This window comes from Symphalangus syndactylus, chromosome 9 (assembly GCF_028878055.3).
Source record: "Symphalangus syndactylus isolate Jambi chromosome 9, NHGRI_mSymSyn1-v2.1_pri, whole genome shotgun sequence".
Taxonomy (NCBI): domain Eukaryota; kingdom Metazoa; phylum Chordata; class Mammalia; order Primates; family Hylobatidae; genus Symphalangus; species Symphalangus syndactylus.
The window spans coordinates 39,161,768-39,188,358 of NC_072431.2; the positions used below are offsets into that span (position 1 = coordinate 39,161,768).

The 26,591-nt window shown below is 36.5% G+C and overlaps 1 protein-coding gene across 2 annotated transcripts in view; it reads left to right on the forward strand.

The window, feature by feature from the left end:
• Positions 1 to 26,591, forward strand: part of FAP (fibroblast activation protein alpha) — a 72,882-nt gene that overhangs the window by 20,454 nt on the left and 25,837 nt on the right. For both annotated transcript variants that reach the window (XM_055291952.2, XM_055291953.2), the window contains 10 exons: positions 3,115 to 3,187; positions 3,858 to 3,978; positions 4,898 to 5,052; positions 7,043 to 7,146; positions 8,967 to 9,102; positions 13,022 to 13,066; positions 19,926 to 20,030; positions 20,129 to 20,199; positions 22,454 to 22,507; positions 24,205 to 24,329. In XM_055291952.2, the coding sequence (XP_055147927.1) occupies positions 3,115 to 3,187; positions 3,858 to 3,978; positions 4,898 to 5,052; positions 7,043 to 7,146; positions 8,967 to 9,102; positions 13,022 to 13,066; positions 19,926 to 20,030; positions 20,129 to 20,199; positions 22,454 to 22,507; positions 24,205 to 24,329 (989 nt within the window). The remainder of the gene's footprint in view (positions 1 to 3,114; positions 3,188 to 3,857; positions 3,979 to 4,897; positions 5,053 to 7,042; positions 7,147 to 8,966; positions 9,103 to 13,021; positions 13,067 to 19,925; positions 20,031 to 20,128; positions 20,200 to 22,453; positions 22,508 to 24,204; positions 24,330 to 26,591) is intronic.

Here is a 26,591-nt window from a genome sequence, read left to right on the forward strand (position 1 = left end):
AACATTTACCATTTAAAAGAAAAAATTAAATGAATGTGCAGATAGGCGAAGGATTGACGAAGAGAATTTCTGGCAGCAAGAAGAATATGTAAAGGCCTAAAAGGGGGAGGGAGAGCATTGTGCATTTGGGAAATGCAAAGTAGGTCAATTTGTTTGAAATTGAGGGAGGGGCCCACTGACTAGTGGGAGGTGGTGTAAGGTTGGGGAACAGCCAAGGCCAGGAAGCATAGGCCAAATAATAATGAGGAAATCATTAAAATGAGTTTAGAGCTTTCTTTCTGATGACAATAAGGATTCATTCAAGGGTTTTAAATGGAAAATGACATGATCAGATTTGCACTTTAGAAAAATCACCCTGGCTAAGTGTGGACAATGAATTGCCTTAGCTACTCATCTTAATGTGATATCTTCTTTGTTGTTATATAAAAGGGGAAATAATTATATGGCTTGAAGAGGTATTAAAAAAAATCTTCTGGTCTATTTCCCCTTTTGTCTAGCAAGAGCACAAAAATTTTTTAAAAAATTATCTAACTATTTCTTTCAAATGTTCAGAAAAGAATTACTCCGATATACTTAAACTGTCAAATTAAGAAATAGGAACTGCTTCTGAAAGTAGAATCTAAAATCTATCGAATGCATTCTGAGTCCTTCTTGTCTCCGAATCCATATCATCAAAATTTAAGAAATATTTATTGAGCCCCTTCTATGTGAAACACATATAACAATGAGATGCAAATGAGCTTGGGGCGCCAGCTCTACTCTTAAGAAGTGTTTCGATTAGTGAGTGGGAAATCTTAGTCTTTCAGTCCAATTTCTCAAGGCTCTCATCATGTCTTTGTTTTTCTTTTAATCATTTTGAAATTCTTTTGTGAGGCTCGCCAAATTGAACAGCATTCAAAAAGATGATAATCCTAATATTTTAACCATGGATTATATAAACTTTATGGCCTAAAATCTCATTAAATATTTAGATTCTCTGCAGTGAATTTAATCAAACCACTGGTTTTGTTTGTTTCTTTGTTTTTGGCACAACTATCTAGCATTTCAGATTTTTGGGTGGGGGGTGGTGGTCAGGTAAATACAGCATAATTTAGGAAGTGAAGGATGGATGGCAAACTTGTTTGAGATTCTAGGCATCGCTGAATACAACTAGTTTCAAGTCTTTTATATGCCTTTGAAGACTCTATAAAAATCTAGCATAGAGAAAACAAGACAGTACTGGTTTCAAGCTAGGTAGGCAAAACTGAGGAGATGAACGCCTTTGTAAAGCATCCTCCCTCGCCTTTTCTCATACCTTTAGTGACTCAGAAAACAGAAAATGGCAGCTGTGAAGGCTTGAGACATGCGCTGAGATTTTTAGCTTAGTGCTGCCTGTGTGATTGCATAGATAATTCCACTGTATGTAGAAAACTGAGACAATGTTACAGTATCAAAGGTAACATGAGCACTAGCTTGAGAACAAATTGTGAACCAGGTGAAGAATGTCTTCTTTTTTTTTTTTTTTTTCTTTTTTTTGAGACAGGGTCTTGTTCTGTCGCCCAAGCTGGAGTGCAGTGGTGTGATCTCGGCTCACTGCAACCTCCTTCTCCCGGGTTTAAGCAATTCTCCTGCCTCAGCCTCCTAAATAGCTGGGATTACAGGCTTGTGCCACCACTGCTAATTTTTGTGTTTTTGTAGGGACGGGGTTTCTCCATATTGGCCAGGCTGGTCTCGAACTCCAGGCCTCAAGTAATCCGCCGCCCAAAGTGCTTGGATTACTGGCGTGAGCGAGCAGGCCAGGCCTGGGTCAATCTTTTAACTGGGATCTTGCATCCCTTTCAACATATTCCCGATCACCCAGGGGCCTTGTGCTCATGTACTGCCCTCTGGCGGCCAGGACTCTCATTGCAGCACCAATGGTCACTTTCCATGGGAATCACTGTCCCCACTCAAAACTATGCCATGTTCCCTTGTTACTTGCTAGGTCTCATACAGGCATCTAAAAAGTTACATCAAGGCAGTGTGTGTTACATATCTTCACAATTGTCCAAATACTAAAAGAATGGGAAAGGCAGAAATGTCAGGCAAATGTTAGGTCCAGGTTGGAGAGCTTGTTTTGGAGGGGTTGGGCAGGAGTCTTTTTTGAGGCTCTTCAAATTGTGCTTGGGCGGCAGATCTTGCTTTGCTTTCCTACGAAGGCAGTCTTGATGAAACTGCTAATACAATCTTCAAGATGACAAAAGTCAAAAAGTAAGCATGACATCCTACGACTCTGTAACACTTATAAAAGTCTGAATGCATTCTTGCTGAAGAACTACAAAAGCTCCACAACGCAAGTCACTTGAGTGCTTGCAGAGTGACTCTAAGCATCAAAGTGAGAGTTTTGGCCAATAGACTATTTGAAATTTCCCCATGGGTGGAGGACTTTACAAGCTTAAGGCATACTGCCCAGTATACAATCCGTTTTTCAGTTTAGCTTGAGATCAGATGTTCCTTTCCTTTTCTGATTTCAAGTCAGATCCCTGGGGAGATTGTCAAATGGCATCTTATTTTCAAAAATTTGAAATGCATATGCATTCACAGAGATGGGGGTTGTGAATGAGAATGTAGAAGAGCACATACTAAACTTCAGCACAATTATAGAATTTCAGAGCTGGAAGGCACTTCAGTGACCATTTCAGTCTAGTGTGTGCAAATTTTACAATCCCAGGGGTTAAAAGCACTTGAGTTTAATTCAAGGTCTGCCAAGAACTAGCAACGTGGTCTTAAAAAGTTCTATCAGCTCTATAAACCTCATATTTACTTTCTATAAAATGAGAGGATTGTATTAGATAATTTCTAGCGATCTTCTCCACTTTGACAGTCTGTAAGTATTGAATCCATTCACCTCACTCTAAAGGTCAGAAAACTGACACCCAGAAAAGTTAAGTGACTTTTAAGTAACTACTGGAAGAACAGCAATGAACACCTATGTCTCCAGTTCTTCATTCCTGCATTCTTTTCATTAGGTTTGTAGGTGCAGAGGGAATGATCCTTAATTTTCACTGTTTGTTTATTTTTTCTGTTTATTCAAATTATTTTTTTTTTGCATTAAACAGCAAGGTTTGTTGTTTTTCTTTCTTTCTTTCCTTCTAGAGAATTTGTAAGAGGAAATGAGCTTCCTCGTCCAATTCAGTATTTATGCTGGTCGCCTGTTGGGAGTAAATTAGTAAGTGTTTAAATTTTTGAAGTGTTTAATCATGTAAATAAAAGAGGAGCCATTTGATTTTGGCCTTTGTTAAATTTCCCTGCCTGAAAGAAAAAAAAAATACATTCATGACTATTTTAGTGGTTAAAAACGGGAAGAGTTTTGATAAATTGAAACCCATCTGAGAATTCCGCAAAATCTCAAGCTCATGGATAGACTTCTTTAAATATAGCAGTCAAAAACTTTATCCTTATACTCAGCCAGAATGCGTTGTGCCAGAAAGCTCAGGAAAAATATGGTTTTCACAAGTTTCCCAGACTAGCTTCAGACAACATGAAATTTGGTCCAAGCTCTTATTTAAGGACTCTAAATAAAGATTAGATCTGGCTAGCTATTAATATTCAGAGATTTATTCAACTTTCTGTCAATATACATAATTATTTATTTGGGGGTAATGAAACAACTAAGAAAATAATAGGCTTTATTTTTTATTTGATTCAGACTTTAAAATTCATAATTGATGTTAATGTGAGTTGGTTGGATTTTTTGACCTATTAAAATGATATTTTAGTTGTGAATCTTTTTTGTATCTTTATTACCACTCTGTTTAAAGGTATTAGAGGACTAATTAAAACAAATATACAGCCTTCATTTACTTTGTTGTGGAATTTCCCCTTACCACCACTTTTAGGCATATGTCTATCAAAACAATATCTATTTGAAACAAAGACCAGGAGATCCACCTTTTCAAATAACATTTAACGGAAGAGAAAATAAAATATTTAATGGAATTCCAGACTGGGTTTATGAAGGTAAGCTGTATTCCTTTTCTACTGCTAATGCTTTAGGCTTTGAATTTAAAATAATTTCATATATTTAGTAAGATTTAGATGAGTAGTATCTTATTTCCATGAAGGGTAGCACTGCTGAAAATTGTCTCTAGGTTATCAATAGGGCATACGTATTTTAAAAGAACAAATTCTTGTTGTCAGAAAACTGGTAGAATTGATTCTCATTAACATTACTATGAAGTGGTAGTAATGATTTATAATCCAAAAAAGTATATGGTCCTCAGGTGCTGCGTTAGTACATTTTCTCATGTTTACTTTTTCTGTAGAAAAAAAATTTTTTTTTTCAAAACTAAACAACTGTCTATGTTATCTTATGGGAAAATATTTTTACTTTCTGATACTCTGTTGATTTTGTTCTCATTCTAGGTCATGTAGAATTTAGGACTTAACTGGACTTTAAAAAGACTTCTAGTCTCTATCTATCTATGTATCTATCTATCTATCTATCTGTCTATCTAAACTAACTCTGTTTTTGTTTTTTTTTAAATTCTTAGGAGGGAAATGTAACATTCAATGTTTATGTCACTCTCTAGTACGATTACAATTCTTTCTGTTTTGGCTATCTTAGGTGACTAAAAAACCTGAAACTGCCCTGAAAGAAAAAATTAATTATTGCCAACATGTTTATTATTTATTTAAAAAATTACATTTCTGATTAATGTCATTTTCTAACAAGGCTAATTCATGTTTGATATAGAGTGAAAGGTTAAACTATTCCTCTTAACTCAGATTATGTAATTTTTTAATAACCAAAGTATGACATATGTCACATCCACATTAAATAAATTATTTCAGTTGATAAATAGCTATTTAGAAGTATTTACAATGATTTTAAGAGTAAGATGTAATTATAGTTAATATCCTAGTACTTATTTTTCAGAGGAAATGCTTGCTACAAAATACGCTCTCTGGTGGTCTCCTAATGGAAAATTTTTGGCATATGCGGAATTTAATGATACAGATATACCAGTTATTGCCTATTCCTATTATGGTGATGAACAATATCCTAGAACAATAAATATCCCATACCCAAAGGTATGTTGAATACTTTCAGCAGATACTTTCATTTTCCTGGTATCAAAATGAGCAATGATTTACCATGAGTGAAGGTGGGATCAACAAGTTTGGAGAGCTTCTTATCCTTGTGCATTGTAAGGCAAACATTGTACTGTGCTCTATTATTTATGTGGACATCTGTTGCTTTGGACATCTGGTTGTGCTGGATGAAGTAGTCTTTGCAAAATCTACTGCAGAATCTTTGAAAAACATATGGTCTTGATCATGGAGGAAAAACAAGCTTAACTTAATTTTAATTTTTTTCATATTTCATGCTCCAAATTCAGGGTAAAGTTCTGTTTTGCAATTCTCTCTTGAATTCTCATGTAAATGCAAACCAGAATAAGAAATACAAATGCTGAATTTGATGTTCCTGTCAGGTAGAAGCAGGCGTGGGTTATGGTCTTTTCTGGATATACAAGATAGGTTAAATTTGTAAGTCTCAATTTGTCCCTTGAAGGAATTAGACATGGTGTGAGCCCATAGTGTTTGGATATTTAACATTGTAGAGTTGTTATACATTCTTTTTATTCAGTCTCACGTCTGCAGGGAGGAGACCTGAGTGTGCAGTAGGAGAATGGTCAGGTCTCAGTGAAGCAGCATTATATCCTAATTTCAATGTAAAAATGATATCAGAAAAAATGGACTCAAAGTACAAATTCACCTCTTGCACAAGGAATCGGATGAGATTTTAGAATTCACTTTGTTCTTTGGATCCTATTGCTTTTACTTGCCAAGGGGAACATTGTCATGGCTGGACACAGCGGGTCCCTGGGTGACAAAGATGGTTGGGTGTGGCATACACACAAGTGAATTCTAAGCAAGCCAAAGTGGCCATAGAGAAAGAAATAGAATTGCAGACAGTGTAATATTTATGTTAAAAGTCTAAAAGCTGTGTAAAAACTCTAAAAGCTGGAGATGTTTGGGAGAGGCCTCACATTTTGGGGGAACCCAAGATGTAAAAGAACTCAGATCTTTGGGAGGACCTGTGGGAGTAGGAAGAGATGGGGAACCCAGAACTGGAGAGTGACTGACACTGATTGGGAAGTTGGGACCCACATTCTCATATTTCCTTGCGGCTTAAAGTCGCTAAAACATCTGGCATTAGGTGGAGATTTGGGAACATTCCAAAAAACTAAGGGAGTCTCTGATAAACTTGGGAGTGAAACAGGGAGGTCCTAAGAGACGTTGAACAGTTCTTTGGATGAATTCAAACAGCACTGAGTCATTACATACTGTGCACCTACATTTCATGAATTTAAATTTTATTACAACTCCAAGATTCTCTCTTTCTACAGCAAAATAACAGAGGAACTCTAAGAAACTGTCTAGGTATGAGCTATACTGTCATGTAAATTTTAAGCATACAGTAGTATAGAAAGCACAAAACAAGAAAAGTATCTCATGGATACTTCATTTGGAGGTGAAATTTCCTTAACCTTTTGGAGATGGTGGCAGTAATAATACAAGCAGGTAGGAGACTGAGCATTTGGTGATTGTCCTAGACCAAATCATATGGCAAAAGCAAAAAGTGTCTTTCATTTATTTTTCTTTCCATTCTCCTCTCAAATTAATCACCCTCTGAACTCTCCTTGGTATACAGAGATATGATTATTATTATAATTATCCCAATAATAAAAATGAGAGAGATCTGTCTTGGAAATCGGAAAAGAGAATATGTTCACAGAACTGCATTTTCATATCCAAAATTATTTTCCCTATAAATTTTAAAGCTCTCTCATTAGGCAGTTAAAACACCTAGTTTCACTCTGGTTGACACAACATTTGTAATTGCCCTGCAGGTAAAATTGAAATGAAATTCCTTGTCATGTTATAAATAGAATGTATTCCACAGTGATATACATAAGATTGTTCGCTTAGAAAAATATGTCTAAATTCCTAAAGTTTCTTTAAAATATTGGTGATAATTGGAATTTTATAAGCTTATACATCTCAATTTTTTTGGCAGGCTGGAGCTAAGAATCCTGTTGTTCGGATATTTATTGTCGATACCACTTACCCTGTGTATGTAGGTCCCCAGGAAGTGCCTGTTCCAGCAATGATAGCCTCAAGGTAATTCATCTCAGATCCCTCCCAAGTTTCTATCCTGTATTCTAGTGAGTTTATGCTGTGCATGCTAGAAGCAAAAACAAATAAGTAAATGAGAGTTGCACACAAAGCTAAAGACATACACAATTAAAATTGACAAATAAATTTCCTTAATTGGTTTTTCAAAATTAGCCCTTTTATACATATAAACATAACCTCGGTGATCAGTCTAAGTGAAACTTTCCTCAGCTGTGCAGATGTGAACTTGGGACCAACAAGCAGATAGTAAAATTCATGTATGTCCTCACCCTGGCTTCTTCCAAGTTTGGCTGACTTTATCCCAAGCCAGGGTTTGTGGATCTATGTGGATCACATGTGTATGATAAATAAGAGAAGATAAGCTGACCCTCTCCAAAAATCAGCATTTTTCACAATGTAGCAGACTATTCTCATTTATCTGGTTTTAGAATTGCCTAGAGATGAACTGTAGGCAGGCAGGGACGTGAAGGATTCTCACTTCCCCAGCGTGATGCCCTATGTCTGATTGTCTGATTAGTCCAGACTACAGCGACCTTCAGTCAGTCGTCTGTGGTCTTTCTGGTTGAAGTGGCTTAAGGGGAAGAGGTGCCCAGGCCCTGCCTGTTGGGCTTTCTTAACACTTCCCAGTGCCTAGCGGGCCAGTCTTGGGTCTTCCCCTTCTGCTTCATGAAGAATGGCCAAGCTCAAATGACTGATCACTAATAGGGAGAAGAACCCCATGAGAGGCTTCTACTGGGCCTTGCTGAGTCCACTCTTGTGTAATCAAACATGACTTTACATTTTTGAATTATCTGCTATTCCCCACCCTGATCGAGTTGATGAAAACTTGACTCAATACATCATTTTTTTAAAGTGTCATTCTCCACAGGTGGCAAATGAAATGAGCATAACACAGAGTCCAGAGGCTTGTTTGAACAGCTGTAAAATACTAACAATAAAATAGTAGTAGCAAACGTATTCTGAACACTCATCATGTAGCAGACATAGTTCTTAAGCAGTTTAAGCACTCTCAGCCAATCTTACAGCAATCTTTAAAATAGGTAATATTATTATTCTGATTTTATATAAAAATAGAATAGTTAAGTAACTGGCCTAAAGGTATATAACTATTAGGACATAAAGCCAGGATTTGAGCCTGAGGCCCCTTCCAGCTCTGTGATTTCCTTTACAGTGATTTTCCAGAAGTTTGTGATTCATTTTATGTTGATGTTCTCTACCTACTAGTTCATCCTCAGAGTCATGGAATCATTGCTGCCATTCACTGACATCCAGTATGTGCCAAACACTATTTGAGTTATTTTGCATACATCATCTGTGATTTATTCCACAAGGCTGAATTTCAATACCTGACCATAGTCACAGCTAAAACTTAGCTTCCAACATGAATCTGCTGAGAGACAAAGATTATCCTTTTATCACACTTGTCTCTCTCTCAACTAATTATAAGGTGAAAAATGGAGTTTACTTGTGCAAAATGCAAGTTTAATGCTTTTTTTCCCCTCTAGATTGATCAGCAGCTCTGTCATTATGTTTTAAATTCTTTTCTAAAATGTTACAATCCAGAAACAGGGAGAAAACTCACATATGAAATGATTTCATTAGATAAGAAACTCTCATAGATATTTTTTAAGTAAGTAGAGATATTTAAACTTTCTCTCCAGAGAAAGGAACGTTTTGTCTTCCTTACCTATTAAATAAGTAATGTATAACAATGACATATATCCTTTAGAAAACAAAAATTAAGAAATTATTTGTATGTGAAACTGGTTTATGGTTATGACTACCTGTTTCTATTTTATTGGCAGTGATTATTATTTCAGTTGGCTCACGTGGGTTACTGATGAACGAGTATGTTTGCAGTGGCTAAAAAGAGTCCAGAATGTTTCGGTCCTGTCTATATGTGATTTCAGAGAAGACTGGCAGACATGGGATTGTCCAAAGGTAGGGTATATTAAGATCACGGATATGTATTTCTGAAGATCAAGGCACAATAGTGGGGACTCATCCATAGCTAACATTTTATGTTGTAAAGCCAGGATTATTGCATTCAACTTCCAACTGCTTTGCAAAAAAGCACTCAGTATTCATGGGTCCATCATTTTATTAAATAAATAGGATACCTTTTATTTTCTTGAATGACTTAAACCTTGAACTTGAATAGCCAAAAAGAAAAAATGGGACAACATGACATTGGGAAAATCAGATATCTGGTTCTCAATTACAATGGTAAACCAGCCTTTTGAGATTATAACATTGGCAGTCCAATAAAAAGCAAAACAATGCAGATGAAACCATAACATGGGTCTGCTGGATAAATATATATGTTTTAAACAAAAGAACCAGAGAAGAAATGCAAATGGGGCATGTTCTATTCAATGTTAAAAATGAAAAATTCTAAAGGAAATGGATATTACCAAAGGAAAGCCAGATACTCTATTTTTTTTTTTTTTTTTTTTTCCGTTTGATTTGTTTTGTTTTGTTTTGAGATGGCGTCTCACTCTGTCGCCAGGCTGGAGTGCAGTGGCGCTATCTGGACTCACTGCAACCTTCGTCTCCCAGGTTCAAGCGATTCTCCTGCCTCAGTCTCCTGAGTAGCTGGGACTACAGGTGTGCACCACCAGGCCCAGCTAATTTTTTTATTTTTGGTAGACACTGGGTTTCACCATGTTGGCCAGGATGGTCTCAATCTCTTGACCTTGTGATCCGCCCGCCTCAGCCTCCCAAAGTACTGGGATTACAGGCATGAGCCACTGCACCCGGCCCAAATATTTTGATTTTAAAATCAAATGAGAATTACTGAGAATGTGACATAAGATGTTAGATCAAATTATTCTGTTATCTGGTTATCTTAGGACAGTACCCGATATGTACTAATTTTGGGCAGAAAAAGCCTTGAAAACTAAGCACAGATTTATTGTTGAGTTTTAATTGTTTCTGTTACTCAAATGCAAACATAATCTGTTGAATTAATGAGTCAGAAAAACCGCTTAACCAATGTATAAGCTTTAAAAGAAGCCTGTTCTTAATTACTCACATTAGAGTCTAAGAGATACAGAATGTTTTCTTTAAATAGGATATTTGATGGGTACATTTCATGAGTCTTCTAATTATGAAGAAATGTTTCATTAAAACAAATATAGAATAATCATATTTTATAAAGTAAAAAGAAAAGCCCAGAACAATCAAAGTAAATCACTAAATTTCATCTAGAAATTAGGACATTATGTTTTGCAAGAAAAAAGTCATATGAGTCTGTTTGGAAATATATCAGGACTATAATAGTCAACATTACTCAGGCTAAAAATATTTTTTTAAATCACTACTGTGTCTGTGAGAGGCTTGACTAATTTTGATGGAATATGCTAGAAGCGTATTTTTATCTTATATATATTTTGATATACAAAGCAGGATGATTTTGGCTTTAATACAGTATCATAGGCAAAGAAAGGAGAGACTAATCTTGATTATGCTAGTTAATTAGAAACAATTGGTCTGGTTAGTCAGCTTTGGGTGACTATATCTTTAAACTTCTCAATGAATCTAGGTATTAGGGACTATTGCTTTAATTTTATTAGTTTGAACATAATGAGATTTATAATTTAGACACAATTTTTAGCTCCCAAAACTAGGAATTTTAAAACTGTGATTGCTTTGAAATCTGAAATTCTAATTTATCAAAATCTGAGACAACTTTAATCCAAACTGACAGAACATTTAAGATGCTCATTCAATGAGGTGTGGAAGTCCCTGGAATATAAACTTTAGTTTTACAGCCAGAAAACAGTGCTTAAATTTAGACTATCATGTTTGAATAACCTTAGAATTTCTAAACACCTCTGTTTCAAAATAGTTTGATAAATACATGCAACACATTTTGAGATTTGAGAACAACAGTGTTGAATTTCCCAGAAACCATCCTCATGACTGATTGTGTGTGTGTGTGTGTGTGTGCACACTTTGAAAACAATATTTAAGGTTAAGTGACCCAGCAACATTTTATTCATGCTCAGAGTCATGCCCAAAACAAAGAGGCAAAGGAAACTGGCAACAATGACTTGTAATAAAATTATATTAGTGGGATTTATTAAGAAATTTATAGTTAGGGGAAGAAACATCTTTTATATTATGCTTCCTCCTCTGAAAAGGGAATTAAAATTAATTTTACTTTTATGGCTAAAAATAATAAATCCAAAAATTTCACTATTTTTTCCGAGTCTTATCTTACTTGTTCTCTCTGAGGCATTGGTCTGTCCCTGTAACAGAAAATCCAGACTGTGTTCTTAAAATTTGTTATTCCCCTGCCTTTTATGACAGTATACCCTCTCATGGTTCTCCTTCTGCTTCATTGACTGTTCTTTTCCTTTCCAGCTCTTCTTCTGACTTCTCTAGAAATCTTATTATTCTCCAAGTTAATGTATTTGCAAGGTAGGCTAACTGCTATAACAACAATAAAAACCTCCAATAATTCAGTGGGTTAATACAGTAGAAATTTATTGCACATTCATGTAACCATCCAATAGTGAGTCCAGGTAAGTGGGGTATGGTGAGGGTTGGGGAATGGTGTACTCTGCTTCATATAGTCATTCGGGAACCTAGGTGATGGCATTTCTGCTAACTGGCTTCCAACACTATTCCAAAGTTGGTCAAACCTGAGCATCAACATCCAGCTGAGGGATGGAGAAAAGGATGAAGGATAATGTAAGAGAGGCTTTTGTGGGCTAGGCCTAAAAGTAGCATGAGTTATTTCTGTTCACACACCATTGACTAGAACTTATCAAATAACCACGGTCAACTGAAGGAAGGCTGGGAAATACATTTCCTACCCGTATCCCTAGCAAAAAGAGGAAATGGTCTGCTGATTATCCTGCTGTCTGTCTCAACTCTGTACTTAATCACTTTGGGTAATTTTAATCTATACCAGAGCTTTTTGGTATACTTGCCGATAACTCTCAGACTTATTTCTGAGGATTTGAACTTTTCAATATGTGTGGCTTCATTTTCTCTGTTCCATTCTCACTGCCATGAGCTTGATTAGTCTTTATCATTCTTTTCCCAAACATTACAATAGCCTTCCAGTTGGTCTCTCTGCCTCCTTCCCTCTTACCCGCTTCTAGTTTATCCTCTGCATCATGTTCATAATTATATGTTCCAAATTGTGAATTGGAAGACCTTCAAAAGATTTACCAAACAGGAGAAATTGAAACTTCTTAAGGTGCCATAAAGTTTCTCCAAAATCTTGCTCATAAACATGCATTCTCCTTCATCTTCTAACTCTTTCCTGTAGTCACTCTCCACTCAGCCATACTGAACCATCTGTTGGGTGACTAAGCTGGTCTGGTCTCTATGCTATTTATTTTACCTAGAATGTTCTTCTTTTTCTAATTATTTGTCTAGAAAAGTCTATTCATTCTTTTAGGATTACTAAATGTTTGTTCAGCAAATGATCAATTACATTATGCTAAAATATAACCCAGAATAAGATTCAGTGCAAATTTTAAAATTTTAGCTACCTTATAGGACCCAGAAAAGAAAGAATTTAACCTAAGCTCCACTGTTTTACCTACACCACATCAAGTGGATGGTGCTGGGCCTCCATAGATGTTGTGATAATGCCAAGTCACTGCCTCATGGAAGATTTAGACATAATTATTAAGGATCTGCAATAAAATTACCCATGTATATACAACAGTGCTGTTATATGATATTTCTAATATTGTCCTTTTAAACTCAAATTTGGAGTTAGTTGACTAGTAATGGTATACTCTGATCAGGCAGCTTAACTGTTTCCAACTGTCCAGATTATATTTAGGAACAAAATGTTCTCCTAATACTATGTTCGATGTGATCTTTTGTCTTTTAGAGCCAGGAGCATATAGAAGAAAGCAGAACTGGATGGGCTGGTGGAGTATGATTTTGCTATCTTTTTCTTATGTTTTAATGAAACTTAACAGATTCTCAGCTATCAAAGGACTATTTGCAATGTACCCAAACTGGCACTACTTATTTTCATAGAAAAAATAGCAAGGTATAAAACATAGGTAGTGATCTCTTGAGTGATTTTGTGCCAGACAATTTCAATGTCCATCTTTTTAGAATTCTATTGAAAATAACTCATACTCCTCATGTCCCAATTTTAAGTTTGTCAACTGAATCCTTGGTATCTATAACTAATATTACTTTTTAAACAAATACAATATAGATCATTTTTCAGAAGGAAACAAAATCCCTGATCTGTTAAAATCATCTTAATAATTACCAGCCACTTGAATCCCAAAAAATAAATACATTGGGTATCCTTGTAATTTAAAGACAATCTACCTCTTATTAAATTTTATATAACATGTACTAAATTTCATATATGTATACTCCTTCCAGTATTTAAGTAATGATTTGGTATCAAATAGGAAAATGTGTGTTTTGTTATTTGTGATCATTTATATTTGGAAGTTTCGGATAGGTTTATTCAATAATTTATGAGGATTTTTAATGTGAAATGATGCTTGAGGTAAATAGCAATTGTATTTTATATTGTATGTGAAGAATAAAAATTAAGACAAGAGAATAAGTGAAGGTTGGTAGATGCTGCCACTTACCACAAACACATAATTCAATTCAATTAGTATTTGAAGAGGAAAGGCTACTTCTCTAAGATTTGGACGCATTATGCAATGAAAAAGGAAACTCTTAGGACCTGGTTTAACACATTAGCCCATGATCCAAGAAAAAAAAAGTCAGAAATCAATTCTAAGATGATAAATTATATAAAAATTTAAACTTAAATTGTCTGGGAAGAAGATAAATTGTAGAGTGATAATCTTCAAATATTAAAAACTCTTAATTGTACACTTTTCTGGATCCAGTTGATTTTGGCTTACATGCTGTTTAATTTATACTCTGTCTTTAATTAAAGATACTGCAGTTTTATTTATTAACTATGGAATAGTTACTTTATTTATTATGTACAGTAAATGTAAATTACATTCTGAGGTAACAATTTAATAAAGATAAATATGTAATTCAGAAAAAAAAAAACTCCTATTTGAACTCACTTTTCCTACTGTCCTAAATATCACAGGAAAAAAAGAGTAGTATTCAGTGAAAGAAAAGTATTCTCTAAATTTTATGTATTCTTAATCAATCTGAATTGCACCTTTCAGAAAGGTAATTGTTAGACCGGTATTTGAAATTTTGAGGAAAAAAAATTAATCTACCAATTCACTCCCATTACAAATATTTCTAGTAAAGAATGAATGGAAGGAAGAATGCTTGAAAATATTCTTTAGTCATGTTCTCCAAGATGATAATATAACTAGATTTACTATACAGTTATATGAATAATTTGATTTTATAATTATATCAGCAATGATACCAAGAACCGTTTCAAAGACATTATCTTGAGCATCTATAAACATTTATTTTGAAAATGCTGCAGTTTCAAACACTGAAACACTTTAGAATGCATCTTTTGAAAGCTCGTATTTATAAGCATCTTCAGTATCTTAATAATTTAAAAAATCTGTATTGCACTAACCTTGCCTTCCCATCAAATTGAGCTGAATGAATGAATGAATTGCCTGCAAAGCTTTAGAACATTTTTCTTTTTCTTTTTCTTTTTTTTTTTTTTTTTTTTTTAAGACGGAGTCTCACTCTGTTGCCAGGCTGGAGTGCAGTGGCGCGATCTCGGCTCACTGCAAGCTCCGCCTCCCGGGTTCAAGCGATTCTTCTGCCTCAGCCTCCTTAGTAGCCGGGATTACAGGCGCCCGCCATCACGCCCAGCTAATTTTTGTATTTTTAATAGAGACGGGGTTTCACCGCGTTACCAGGATGGTCTCAATCTCTTGACCTCGTAATCCGCCCGCCTCGGCCTCCCAACGTGTTGGGATTACAGGCATGAGCCACTGCCTCCAGTCCAGCTGTAGAACTTTTTAAAAAGTACCCTCAGTGTCAGGAGATCGAGACCATCCTGGCTAACACGGTGAAACCCCGTCTCTACTAAAAATACAAAAAAATTAGCCGGGCATGGTGGCAGGCGCCTGTAGTCCCAGCTACTCGAGAGGCTGAGGCAAGAGAATGGCGTGAACTCGGGAGGCGGAGCTTGCAGTGGGGCGAGATCGCGCCCCTGCACTCTAGCCTGGGAGACAGAGCGAGTCTCAAAAAAAAAAAAAAAAAAAAAAAATGCCCTCAGTGGAGGCACATATGTCTCCTTTGAGAGAAGATGAGGTCCTTACATTAAATAAAAAATCATTCCCAACTAAATGGCATGAGCCACCGCGCCCAGCCCAGCTGTAGAACTTTTTAAGAAAAATACCCTCAGTTGAGGCACATACCTCTCCTTTGGGAGAAGATGAGGTCCTTATATTAAATTAAAACTCCTTCTCGACTAAATCTAGAGAGTAAATGAGTTACTTATCTGGGACATGTGATTTTGTGCCAGATCATTTTAATATTCTTAGTTTTATAATTCTATTGGGAACAACTTATTTTTATGTGCTAATCTCAATCTCTTAACATGTATTCAGTAGTCAGTAAAACTTCTAAATTCCAGAAGAGAAATTATCAAAAATTATTTGCAATGATTGTTTTCAAGAGTAAGTTTACACCCTCCCAAGGCACCTGCTTTAAATGGATTATTAATTAGCTTTTGTAAGTTCTGACATGCCTTTTGAAAAAGTCTGGCCACAATTTTATATAGCCATAACTCATATGTCATAATATATTGTATATTTAATAGCTTCCTTTGACCTATAATGAAACTAGTGACTTAATAAAATTAACCAGAAAAAACCTAGAAATGTATCTGTATTTAGACATTCGTTCAAGTAACATTTATAGGGTCTTTAGATAAAGTATACAGGCTAGTCATATTAGTATAAATTTTAAAAGCTATTTTTGATATGTAGTTTCTTTTGAGTTTGTCAGAGATATTTAAAATGGAAAAAGACTCTCAGAAATCACCTATGAATTAGAAAAGGGAGATTAAATGACTTGCTAAAAGTAACTGATGTGTTAGTTGCAGGCACAGAACTAGAAAATAGGTTTCCTGAGAACTTTACTTACCACTTTTTTCCTCCAGCACTGACACATCCAGTCTCTTAATTTAGGATTAATAACCTAACTTCTTTTTTGGTATTTAATCAGAAAAAATAACAACAAAATTGCTTTTAAAACATGTTTGTTTTGTTTTGTTTTGTTTTGTTTTGCTCTGTAGAGAACAGACAGAAAAGTGAAGAGTTAATTGAAGGAAACTAGTGCTTAATTCCTTAAATTTGGAGAACAAGCACTGAAGGCATCATGCTTAGACTGCAAAGTCACATCAATTATTTTAAAATAATTTAAGCAACACACTACACCTTCTTTAGGCAGCTGGCAAAATCCCTTGGTTCAAAAAAAATGAATTTTCTTCTTGATGCTTGAAAGCTTGTGCTTTTGACTGAATGTGCACTCAGTTTAGGGCATCCGCTTTAGGTCATTTAACAGCTATGGCAAGATATTACATGGCGGTAAATAATCTCACCTTCCAGGTAAAATATTTTAAATGGCTTTGCACTTCATATAGAGATGAGTAATCTATCAGAAAATCTAAGCGTAATAAAGAAACCAGTGTAAGGACCTCATTAAAACTGAGGACAACTTAGTGTGGGTGCTTATCTAGGGTCCAGGTGTGACTTGCAAGAAGCACTTAACTCAGAACACTTTATGGGCCTAGCTCTAGCAAAATGAATGTGGACATATTTCACACTCTCTTTACCTCACCCAAGTTACCTGTTCATCTAAAGCAGCTGTCTTCAATGTGTGCAATGAAAGGGGAGAAGATAACAGTCTTTGCTTATCAGAAATATTCTTCCTGTTTGCCTGATTCTAATATCTTAAAACATAACAGTCTGCCCTGTTTTTTTTTATTTTCAATAAAAATGAGATGGTAAGTTTTAATCTAGAACAAAGCCCCTTAAAAAGTCCCTTAACTAACTGACTGCAGGCTTGCAGACAATTTTTCTTTTTATTGTGCTACCTTAAAAAATGTTGTGACTCAGGTTTTATTTTAGTGATTAAGGCAATGTAGAACCAATTTTTGTGTTTCACAGTGAGGAATAAGAAGGAGACATAGGCCGGGTACAGTGGCTCACACCTTAATCCTAGCACTTTGGGAGGCCAAGGTGGGTGGATCACCTGAGGTCAGGAGTTCAAGACCAGCCTGACCAACATGGTGAAACCTCATCTCTACTAAAAATATAAAACTAGCTGGGCATGGTGGTGCATGCCTGTAATCCCAGCTACTTGGGCGGCTGAGGCAGGAGAATCACTTGTGCCCAGGAGACAAAGGTTGTGATGAGCCAAGACCACACTATTTGCACTCCAGCCTGGGCAACAAGAATGAAACTCCATAAAAAAAAAAAAGGGAGACATTATAAGAGGTTACCAGTAAGTATGTATATTATCATTTAGCTAAGAGGGTGAAACTTCATTCTGAAATGAAAGAAGGATTTTGTTAAAGACTTATAGTAATAAAATATTACCCACAAAATTGCTAATCAGAGTTTCCTGTTCCTGGGCCTCTTGGTTATTAATTTCACTTGGAAGCATTAGTCTCAATATGCAAAATCCTACCAAGGTTGGTCTTATTATTAATGAAACTAATGCAGGAATCATGTAGAGGCAGCTGTTTCTCATTATTCCATTTTTTCATTTTAAAGAACACTTTAGACAAGTTAAAAGTAGTAGAGTTTATTTGAACAAAAACAATTCATAAATCAGGCAGCACTCAGAACCAGAAGAGGTTCTGACAGTTCTGCCCAGCAATGTGAGCAGCCACCTTTTATAGGCCAAACACAGAAGCAAAGTAGATAAACCACTGATTGGCTACACTAGGAGTCGGTCTTATTGGGTCATAGAGTGATGAGCATCTACCTTATTTGGATGTGGTGTGATATGATGGCTGCCTATGATTGGCTGAAACACTTTTGCTGGACTCGTAGTTAGGTTTTAGTTTGTATATATACTAAAGTTGTGTTTCATTACATAGGAACTCAAATTATAGAGACAGCCTCAGGTTAATGGCCTTCTGCTTATTTGATTTAACTGATTTATTGATTCTAGGTAAATGTGGTGAGACTTAGGGCACTGTATTAGTTTCCTAGGGCTACTATAAGTTATGGCAAACTTTGTGGCTTAAAACAACAGAAATTTATTCTCTCACCATTCTGAAAGCTGGAAGTTCGGAAATCATGGTGTCAGCAGAGCCGTGCTCCCTATGAAGGCTCAAGAGAAGAATCCTCCCTGTGTCTTCCAGCGTCTCATGGCTCCTAGAAATCCCTGGGCATTGTTCAGTTTACAGCCGTATCACTTTAATCCCTACTTCTGTCTTCACGTAGTCTTCTTCCCTGTATCTCTCAGTGTCTCTTTGTGTCCTTCCCTCCTATGAGGACACCAGTCATTAGAGTTAGGGCCCTCTTTAATACAGTATGAGCACATCTTTAATTTCTCCCTTGATTACATCTGCAAAGACCCCATTTCCAAAAGGGTCACATTCTGTGGCTCCACGTGGACATGAATTTTTGGAGAACTTAGTCCACTACAGACATCACATCAAATTAGTTGCATTTTAATGTCTCACAATGATAATTATTTCATGAGAAATAACGATCAGTTGTATCAGAAAGGCATCAAATATGGGGTCATCATTAAAGGAGCCAACAGTGACTTCCCCCACTGTCTTCTTGCCCTACAATGGGTCTCCCGTTAGGTCTCACCAGGATAGGTATTTGTAGCTAAAAGATGCTAGCAGCTTTTTGTTGTTGTTGCTTGATGCAGTTCTCATGTGGAGGGACACCAACTAGAGAGAGTTGGCTTTAAATCTGCTCTGCATGACGTAGAGTAGCTTTTTCCTCATGTAATTCTTTTAATGATTTGCCACATTTCACCAAACAATGACCAATGGGGAAAAAAAGTCTGCAAATGTAAGACAAGTCAATTAATTTTTTAATGGGAAAAATATGAAACTATTTTCTAAAATTTGGTGTAAGAACATTTGCAGAATTTCAGTTATATCTATCATTTAGAATGTTGAGGTGTGGCTTGTTCTGTTTCAAGGCACACTAAAGAGCCTAGCATGCCTTAAGTAGTTAAGTGGTTCCCAGCAAGTTCTGCATTTACCTGTCAGAGGTCAAACTAGGGCATTGAGGTCAGTCTGCAGTCGGCTTCCTCTGCTCAAGGAGTAAACGTCCCCCAACATAGGCAATTTTTTTCTCTCAAGTCCAGAAGCCCCTCCTTACCATTAAAAACTGTGGTTAGCAAGCCATGATCTTTTCATCTTTAAAATGTCTTCATTGAATCATTGGTATTAGGTGCTTGGCATCAGACAAATCAAGAATTAAAAGAGGTATAAGTCAATGAGCATCAGACTTTGGTCAAATACCTCATTTTAAGTTTGGTTTGGTTAAATATCAACATTCGTTTGTGATTCTTTTAACTCCGTTTCAAATCGCATAACCTTCAACTTAGAAATTTAATCAAATTAAGCATTGTAAATCCAGGGGTATGCAGTAGCAGCCAAGCAGTGGTCAGAATGTTCAAGTGCCTGTTAGAATCACTACATAAGCTGTTTATCTGAAAGAATGGGATCTCAGATGTGAATGACAGAAGACAGAGGAGGAAAGACATTCTGATTCCTATAACTATGACCATACATCACTTTTATATATTAAAACAAAATCTATGGTTTTAGTTTGGTTTGTCTTTTGAACATAACCTCTGCTAATTTTTTTCAGTTCTTTGTTTCAACACCAGTTTTCAGCTATGATGCCATTTCATACTACAAAATATTTAGTGACAAGGATGGCTACAAACATATTCACTATATCAAAGACACTGTGGTACGTTCCTTCCAAGATTTATCTCCTCAAAGATCATTCACTTGAGGTTGCTCAAATAACGCTCAGTTTCACACAACATAATGTTTGTCTTTTTATAGGAAAATGCTATTCAAATTACAAGTGGCAAGTGGGAGGCCATAAATATATTCAGAGTAACACAGGATTCACTGTAAGTATTGCACGAAGCACGATGCACCATTCAGGTTTTAATTGGCACCGATGGACATAAATGATACTGTACCAACTCTCTTAGTTAAGAAGATTTTTGTTACTCCTTAATTCAGACAGTTGTGAGTTCAGTTATGATTGCACATTTTTAATAACTAGTCAAAATGATTTCCTTTTGGAAAAAAGTCTTCAGTAGGTGATAATTTCTCTTCTGATATTTGGTAGGTAATTATATAAAAAGTATACACATTTTAAGATAATAACTCGTTCTAAAGGCAAATTTTACCCTTCAGCACTTGAAGCAATGAACAAGTTTCAAAATTCTCTGGAGGGCAGCCCATAGATATGGAGCATCTTTTGTAGTGATTCATTGTTATATAAGTTTAACATTATTATTTATAACAACTATCATTTATGGAGCAATTACTGTGTACCAGATACTGTAAAGTAGAAATGATTATCCTAAGTTTGCAGATGAGAAAAGGGATACTCATAAAATTTAATTAACTTGGCCAAAGGCCACAGTTAGTTAGTAGCAGACGAGGATTCAATCCTAAAGCATTAAATCTAAGGCTGTTATTATCAACCTGAACACGGGACTGCTTTCTTACAGTTCTTTCCTCTTCAGTCCATTCTGCATACTATTAAACCATCTTCAAATAATCATTTATGATAAAACTGATCTAATCACAAAAGTATACTTTCTTTCTGTAATTTCTAATACAATCTGCATCTAGGGATCCTCTCTTAGTGCTGAAAATCTGCCAGCTATTAGCTGAAATTCTAGGAGCAAAAAGGTGAGGACCATTAGTCCAGGCTCATGGAATAAAAGCCTGTCAGAAATCTATTACGAATCTTTGGAATTCTTTGAATGGAAGGCAAAGGTGTTTGGACTTTCTTTGGAGCAGCCATTCAAATCACTAGAGTGAAGGGGGTTGACATGTTCAAAACAGGTGGGAGATTCATTTCAGGCATGATGTGTTGAGGAGGTGGGGAAAAACTGAAGCGGAGAGCCCCAGCTCTGGTCATAAGAGGCCTGAAGTAGAATAGTGGCAATGTAATAGATGCTCTGAGGACAAAACTGCACCTCCTTTTTTGTTTGAGTCCTTAGCACTTAGCACAGCGCCTGACCCAGAGGAGTTCAATACACATTCTCTAAATGGAAGAGAGAACAGAGTAGACGGTAAAAACAGATGGAGGCTAAACAGGACTGGCGAAGGGAGACCGTCAGGAAAAAGAGAGAGAAAAGAGACAAACTGGACCCGGCTGCAAGGGTTAGAGAGGGAGACAATCAGGGAAGCTTCCACATAACAAGGAAGTGGCCGGGGGCTGTTGGGGAAAGATCCTGAGTCCTTTATTGGCAGATAGTTTTAGATGATGTGGGGAGGGCAAGGGCAAGGGATGATGGGAGTCATGCAAAGGTAGTAAAGATGCATAGAAAGGTGTTAGTTTAGGAGATAAATTTCGTTCTATGAACGAGTTGTATTCCATTGCTTTTTTCTTCTACTTGGTGCTAATAAGATTTTCATGATACCTAGGACATAGTGAGAACTGGACTGCCTAATTGTCCTGAGAATTCAACCAAACTTTGGTTATCCCAAACTTTTCACATTCGTGGGGGAAAAATAATGACAGTTTCTGATACACAGATGAACATACAGCAGAGTGAAAATCATGTCACGAAACTGAATTTCCCACTTCATGGCTATTTTAAGACAGGTTGGAATCAGAACCTGGATACTTAAGTAACAAGCATATTCTCTTATGACTTGTTTTGCATCTGGCTAAATTGACATGCCCTGTATGTGGTATCCAGTGTGATATCCTCAATTTGTAGCAAACCTGTCTATTGACAGGGCTTCTATAAAATAAATTCAAGGTGTGTCTAGAATCACAGATAAAATTAAATATCATAGTACAGAGAAACAGGTAAACTGTTCTTAATCGTAAAAAAGGCAAGGTATGATATTAATAAAATTTCCCAGTTTATTTTGCATGGCTCATAATGAATCAGAATATAATATACTTATAATAAAAATAGTATTCAGCATAATTTAATCTTCCTCTGATGATTTGGAAGCCAGGATAAATACGCAAAGTTCAGTTATGAACAGCAGTTATTTGTGTACCTAAGCGCCAATTAATAGTTTCATTAGATGAATGCTTACCTATATTGATACTATATTAGTATTAATACTAACAATCCTATTATCACTTATTTATTAATACCTAATACTTTCTGAATATATTTTCAGGTTTTATTCTAGCAATGAATTTGAAGACTACCCTGGAAGAAGAAACATCTACAGGTAATTTATGTCCATTCATTCTGGTATTTCTATATATTGATATTTTAATATAAAAAGTCATCATCCCCAGGAGATGCAAAATATTTTTAAAGTGGGGCACATAATAAAAATCATTTACGAATTGAGAGAAAACATTTGGAGAATGGGTATACCACATCAGTATAAAAAACGCACACTCTCAAAATGTTAGCCAATTCAAAATATTTGTTTTCAAAAGGAAAAAACTAGACATTCTAATGTTCACATGAATACTAAATACTGTTTTGGTACTAAACACTTTAAGTACATATAGAGGTAATTGAGGACATTTCTTTATTTAACACACACTTGTTGAATACCTAGTATGAACCAGGCATTGTTTTTATTCTGATAATATGTGATTTCCTTCACTCTGGCTCACTTTGGCACCACCCATGTCTGTTCCTATATTAGTGTTTAAATTCAGTCCAGTTGTCCCCTTGATGACTGAAATGGTGCCCTCGACAGCCCTTTCTGGATATGGAAAGGAAAGCAATAGTTACTACATGCTGGTAGTCTATTATATGCCAGGCACCTTGTAATCTTACTTACATATGTAATTTCATTTAATTCCTACAGCACTATGAGGCAGGTAATGTTGTTGGAGCCAGGATTTGTACCTGGGCATGCTGATCTCGGAGCCCTTGCTGTTAACTGCCTCCCTAATGTTTCCAAAGTTACACCTGAATAGGGACATATGCTAACATACTAACCCTAACAGAGGAAATAAGAAATTTTCCCTCTGTCATATTCCTCTGTTCCCTCCTGGATCGTGATCTTACTTTATGTGTTAAAAAGAATCACTCTCTGGGTCCAGCAATGTCTCTGGCCTGGCCATCCTCTGCCATGCCTAAGGCAAATTCAGGGACAGTAGCAGAAGAAACTCAGAGGTGGCACAGGAGACCCTGACAGCCACCATGGGGTCCTGACCTGTCCGGACCCTGGCATGACATCCTCTAAACTCCTCCACATGGAATTCTGATTCTGAGGGTGTAGGATAAGGTCCCTGAGTCTGTGTATTGAAACCAGTCACCCTCTTCAGGAACCACACAGATGACTCTGTAGGGTGAGTGTGGGGCCAATGTGGGCAGTGCAGACTGGCTTGTGTAGACTGTGTGGACGGGGGCATTCCCAGCCTGAGCTTCCATGAGCCCAAATTTGCTGCTGAAAGGAATGAAGGCACAGAAGGCACTTAGAACTGTGATTTCTTATTTCCAATTTGCTTATTATTAATTTCCCCATCCTGATATATGGTAAGAACAGGGACTCTTTCTTGGTGATACTGCCAGATTTTCTTTCTATGTTTTGCCATGGGGTGGAAACAGAGAGATAGAAAGATGAAGAACTATGCATTCCCAAGCACTTTGTGAAGTGTAAGAGATGAATGGTTATGGGAAGTGACTACCTCACTGCCATTTGAGGTGTTAGATATTTCTCCCACTCCAGGGAAACCACATAGGGCTTCTTCCTCAAGGTTTGTGCCTATTAAGGCAAAGATGGATCAAAAATCAAGCTACATCAAAATACTGTGATTCCCCTTTACTTTAAATGATATTGGCAACAGAAAAATAGAGTGGGTTTGATGTCAATATGTAAATTAGTCACTTTACATGGAGTAGTACATTTTGATAAATACAATCTCAAAATTTCAGCTTAGTTTTATTTTCATTTCCCTCTAGAATTAGCATTGGAAGCTATCCTCCAAGCAAGAAGTGTGTTACTTGCCATCTAAGGAAAGAAAGGTGCCAATATTACACAGCAAGTTTCAGCGACTACGCCAAGTACTATGCACTTGTCTGCTACGGTAGGTAACGGACCTCACATAAGCACACCATCCCCACAGGCATGGTTGTCATCCTCCTCACCTCTATCTGATCAATTCTTAGCTACACTTAATGAGCATTTGTTATATGTAAGAATCTTATCTTGTGCTTATAGAAAAAAATGAAAGGAAGATAAGAAGGTATTATTATCTTCACTTTTTTGCAACTGACAAAACAGAGCTTTGGGAAACAGGGTAACTTGCCAAAAGGTCCACACTGCAGCTAAGCATCAGCCAGGATTGAAGCAAAGGTCTGTTGCCTCTAAGTCCCATGCTGTTAATCACCACATTCCACAGCACTGAGATTGCGTACAGAGGCAACGTATCAGCTAGCCTTTGCAAGATTTAGGAATAGCAAAAAAAGAGATGTTCTCTGATAAAATGGTTGCTGGACTTTCGGCCCCCTTTGCCCAGAGAAATATCAAACTCTCACAGCCAGGGGAATGAACAATGGCTTGGAAACCTGAGATGCCCACCTTGGAGGTCAATCATTCCTCAAACTGTAGTTTCAATGGGGATAGAAAATGAACCTTTGTCCTTCCTAAATTTGGAAAACATAGTAAGTAATGCATCAAATATAACAAACCATAAGTAATAAAATCTACAAAACATTTCCTGGTTGTTTAGGACATATGTACATTTAATGAATAATTTCTACCCATATAATTTTATTTTATGTGCAACCTTTTATCTATATCTTGAGCATGTGGCAAACAATAAAACAGGTTAGGTTAAGAGGCCAATGTAGATCAGTGAAATACATTGGGGTCTAAGTAGTCATTATAGAGATTTGGAAAACTGACTTGGGAATCTCTGATTCTCCAATCTCTGTCACCTCCCTCCAGCTTATTCCTAATTTGGGGCTGGGAGTTAGAGTAGTTGGAAAAGGTAATACAAAATGTATGCTACCCTCCTGTTTTGGTATCAGCTCCCCTGGTAGGGGTATGTGGCTTAAAGAATAAATGGAATCTTTGACTGCTCGATCTCCCTGTTCAGTTGCAGAGGCCCTGAAGATCCCATAAAGGGAACCAGAATGAAGGCTACCCTAACATGCCACTTCCCTCAGTCCAGCCACCTGGCCCCTGAACCTGAGCTGCAGCTCGTTTGACTATGTGGACATGAATAAGCATTTTAACCCAAATTCTCCCTTCAAGATAGCACAAAGATGTCAGTTTGAAATAACACTTTCATAAAATGTTTGGTCAGTGGCATCTTTGAAATGTCAAGAGATTGTTGTTCATGACCATATGTGCTGATTGTGGTTACTGGCATTTAAAGGTATACATTAAATGTCCCTCTCAAGTTATATGCAACATTTTTCAACCTAAGCTATGTATTTATGCAACATAGATTGAACGCTTACATGCCAGGCACATAGTATCATTGAGCTAACTATACTGAGTCATCTGTTTATCTATCTTTTCCTCCTGGAAGGCAGGGGCTACTTTCCTTTAATCTTTGTATTTCTAAGACCAAGAAGAATGTCTAATACATAATAGACATTCAATGTTTGCGGAATTAACATAGATATGAGGTAACATTGCTGTCCCTTGCAAAGTCTACCAAAAAAACTGGTTTTATGCTGATGCATTTGCTGATGAATGCATCAGTGACACTACATTTACATCTATGCATTTATATGTGTATGCATTCTGCATTTGTATAATGCTTTAATGTTTTTGGAAGGCACTATCTCACATTTTATATTACTTTGTCTTCCTAATATCTACTTGAGACTGTGTGCCCACTAAAGAGATGAAGAATAAAAGCCTAAGCTCTCATCAAAAGTTGGTGGAAGAGTCCTTTCTAGAACTTGAATCGCCTGACTTTTCCACCACTCACTCTTCCTCGGCAGTATGGTAATTTCCCATTTAGCAAAAAATATACTGTGTGGGAAGCATCACATCGTCTGGTGTTTTTGAAGCTCCAGTAAAATGAGTCACTGCGCCATCATAGGAAAAACCTTGAAATCTTTCCCTTCAGGACTAAGAGTAAAGCCTCATTATGTAACTTCAAACTCTCCCGAGGGATGGTTAGTAAGTCCCAGATGATAGGATCAAAACAGGTAAAATTATATCGATGATGCTGATGGAACAAAAGCATGCAAGGTAGGCTTCTCAAGGACTGATGTTTAGGCCACTAGGATCACACCTTCATCCAGTGTCAAATACAGTTAGTCATTTATCTGTCTCGTTTTTTAGGCAAAAAGAAAAAAAAAAGATATGCAAGTTTCCATTATTGAAA